The following is a 3,595-nucleotide window of genomic DNA, read 5'->3' as shown; positions in this document are numbered from 1 at the left end:
GTGGGAAAGGAGACAGGAACGGGAACATGATCAGGTATGGGGGGGCAGTGTGGAACAGAACCGAAGCCCTCCTGAGGGCCAGCAGAAAGAATGGAAACTGGCAATACAGACAAACCCTCTCTTGAAAAAACAAAACAAAACTGGGTTTGCTGGGTTGCTAGGAGGCAAAGTGTGTATAAGAAAGAGCCTTTAGTGGGCAGTTGTGATAGTACTTACACTTTTAGCCTCAGCCCTCAGGCAGAGGCAGGTGGATTTCTGTGAGTTCAAGGCCAGCCTGATCTACACAGAGAGTTCCAGGACATCTAGAGATACATAATAGACCCTGTCTTTAAACAAATGTCTGTGGTTGATCTAGATGTCTAGTCTGAGCATGAGAACTGGTCGGACATGCTGACACTCCTAGGCACGACTTGTGCTTCTTAATTTGTAACCTTTGCTTGTTAATTGTATACTCATTAGTCCCAGTACTCAGAGGTAGAGAATAAAGGGTTTCTGAGTTCAAGACCTGACGACTATGTGCTTTCAAAAGATTCAACATATGTAACTCTGAAGTGGCTTATCCAAAATATAGGCCTATACATATACAGAAGGTGTGGTTCAAAGCTGCAGATGCTAACCCTTCCTTCCTTCCTTCCTTCCTTCCTTCCTTCCTTCCTTCCTTCCTTTCTTTCTTTTTTTTTTGGTTTTTGGAGACAGGGTTTCTCTGCGTAGCCCTGGCTGTCCTGGAACTTACTCTGTAGACCAGGTTGGCCTTAAACTCAGAGGTATTCCTGCCTCTGTTTCCCTAGTGCTGAGATTAAAGGTGTGTGTCCCTACCCGTGGGGGTCTATCATTTTTTCACTATGCATTACAATTTGCATAATAAGCTAGGCGTGGTGGAGTGCATCTTGAATTCCAGAATCGAGGAGGCTGAGGCAGGCAGAATCCTGTGAATTCGAGATCTAAATAGAGAGGCTCCTTGGTTTATAAAGAGAGTTCCAGACCAGTCTTTGCTACACACAGCGAGACTCCGTCTCAATGAAAAAATAAAAATAAAAAAATAAATAAAAAAAAAATCGCAGAATAAAATTCGAGAGGAAATCCACTATCCCACCCTTAGCTGTAGTAGGTCCTCCTGCGCATGCTCACGGGACCTGCGCGCTCGTCTCCGCCCCCTGGTGTACGCAAGCGCAGGACGCAGGCGCGCAGTCAGAAAACACGAGACTCAAGCTGAGAGACGCTGATCCGGTCTGAGGTGTGGATCTGAGGAAGGATGGAGGCACTGAAGGTGGAAAAGTTCACGACTGCCGACCGGGGAAACGGGCTGCGCGCCGTGGCCCCACTGCGGCCCGGGGAGCTGCTCTGCCGCTCCGATCCCTTGGCTTACACTGTGTGCAAGGGGAGTCGTGGCGTCGTCTGCGATCGCTGCCTCCTGGGGTACGTACGGAACCGGAGCCCGGGGCGCGTGGCTCCGCGGGTGGCGATGGGCCTGGTGGGCATAGCTCCGTGGGGTGTCTGCAGCACCCCAGGCTGCAGTGGGAACTAGGGGAGCCAGTGGTGCAGATGAAGGGGAAGCGTGGGGCAGATAATTTTTGCTGGGGAACAAAACGTTCGTACCCTGTGCAAGGAGCTTCGTCGGTTGTGGAAATCAGAAGTGTCAGGGATCGGAGGGGATGTAGGTTGGGGGAGGAGTAGGGGTGTGTTCGTCAGGATCGGAACTGAGGCCCAACCTGACCTGCCTTGCGGGAGGAGGGAGAAGCCTGGTGTTTATGGTGTACTTTGCTGGTCTGGATTTTACGTGGCTTGGGTTTAGGAGGATGAATGAGACCTCCCTAAGGAGTGGAGCAAATGAGGATTGCCGCGAAACATAAGAGCAAAATACAGAGATGCCAACAGTATACTCTAGGAGCGTAGGTTCCGGGGGGGTTCGCGGCGCGCTTCGCCCTCTAGAGATTGTGCGGACAAATGTAACGCACCACCTCCTCTGTGTCGATGCAACAGTTTATGCGACGGGTGTTTCGAAGTCTGGAAGCACAGTGTCGCCCGAAGGTGCTTTACTGTTTAGAGAGTTGTGTAACATACACGTGCACTCCTAGGATTTGTATTTCTGTCAGCCCACATCGGGTTCCCACCATGCACTGGGAGAAGGACTCTGAGGTGGGTAGGTAGGTGGATTTTGTACTTGACTATTTCTCCAGACCCATCACTCTGAGTTTGGGGGCTAGAGGTGGGGAGTAATCTAGCTTTGCCCTTCATTCCAGTATATACTCCCCTCGCCCCCCCGGCCCCGCCCCCTCAGACAGGGTTTCTCTGTAGCTGCTCTGTAGACCAGGCTGGCCTTTCTGCATCCGTGCAGAGTGCTGCTGGGATTAAAGTCTGGGCGTTACCAACGCCCGGCTCCCACTTTATTCGTGTTTGGTTTATAACTGAAGACATCCGGTTTGCATTTGAAAGTTAGCAAATAATAATGATATTTATTCATTCTGTTGTCTTCGGAAGTGGTGATGGGAGTGACAACGCACACGCACGCACGCGATTTGTTGCGGAAAGAGCCAGCGTGAAGTTGGTGGAGTCAAAGCAATTTACTCCGTTCAAAACTCCGCCTCGAATGCCACGCCCCCTTCTCTAGGAGAAAGCAGGACTCTTCCTCCAGGTGTTTAGCTTTGCAGGGTATTTAGAATGTAGGTGTACCTCACCCCATGGCAGGGAACTTAACTGCTTACTGTAGTAGCATTAAGCGGCAAAGATGACGTAAGCCTCCTTGCAGACAGAGTTTGAAGGCTGTGTTGCTCAGTGGGTAGAACAGAAGCATTTGATCATAAGCAACGAAAAAAAATTAGTAGTGGAATGATCAGAGAATTGTCTTTTGAACCGGGGTCCTCTGGAAGGGCAGCCAGTGCTCTTAACCACTGAGCCATCTCTCCAACCTGAGATGTTCTTTTTTTTTTCTTTTTAAAGTTAATTAATTAAATGTATATGAGTACACTGTAGCTGTACTGATGGTTGTGAACCACCATGTGGTTGCTGGGGATTTTTGAATTCAGGACCTCTGCTTTACCCGGCCGGTCCCACTTGCTCCAGCCTCAAGATTTATTTATTATTATATCTAAGTACACTGTAGCTGTCTTCAGGCAGCACCAGAAGAGGGCGTCAGATCTCCTTCGGAAGAGCAGTCAGTGCTCTTACCCGCCGAGCCATCTCGCCAGCCTTCCTGTTCTCTTGTACATGGAGTTTATTTATTTATTTATTATTCACCATTACTTATAAAGTGAGAAGAAGCCGGGCGGTGATGGCACACACCTTTAATCCCAGCACTTGGGAGGCAGAGAGAGGTGGATTTCTGAGTTCAGGCCAGCCTGGTCTACAGAGTGAGTTCCAGGACAGCCAAGATCCTGTCTCGAAAAAACCAAAAAAAAAAAAAAAAAAAAAAAAAAAAACCAAAAACCTATAAAGTGAGAAGAAAGTGTTGTGTTGTTGAATTTTTTGTGTCCTAATGCAGAGCACACATAGCTCTCATTTTGTAATATGAGTGTCTGGCAGGATTATTTTGTAAACTATTTGTTTTCTTTTTGGTTTTTCGAGACAGGGTTTCTCTGTGTAGTTCTGGCTGGAACTC

General features: G+C 48.6%; 1 protein-coding gene across 1 annotated transcript in view; it reads left to right on the top strand.

Annotated features, from left to right (window-relative positions):
• The first annotated feature begins 1,167 nt into the window (after positions 1-1,167).
• Smyd3 (SET and MYND domain containing 3) overlaps positions 1,168-3,595 on the top strand; it is a 585,040-nt gene continuing 582,612 nt past the window's right edge. The window contains exon 1 of the mRNA XM_031390983.1: positions 1,168-1,416. Within this exon, the coding sequence (XP_031246843.1) occupies positions 1,253-1,416 (164 nt within the window). The 5' untranslated portion in view covers positions 1,168-1,252. The remainder of the gene's footprint in view (positions 1,417-3,595) is intronic.

The sequence above is a fragment of the Mastomys coucha genome, unplaced genomic scaffold, assembly GCF_008632895.1.
Source record: "Mastomys coucha isolate ucsf_1 unplaced genomic scaffold, UCSF_Mcou_1 pScaffold1, whole genome shotgun sequence".
Lineage (NCBI taxonomy): Eukaryota > Metazoa > Chordata > Mammalia > Rodentia > Muridae > Mastomys > Mastomys coucha.
The sequence above is the reverse complement of the archived record's forward strand: the minus strand, read 5'-3'. Positions and strand labels throughout refer to the sequence as shown.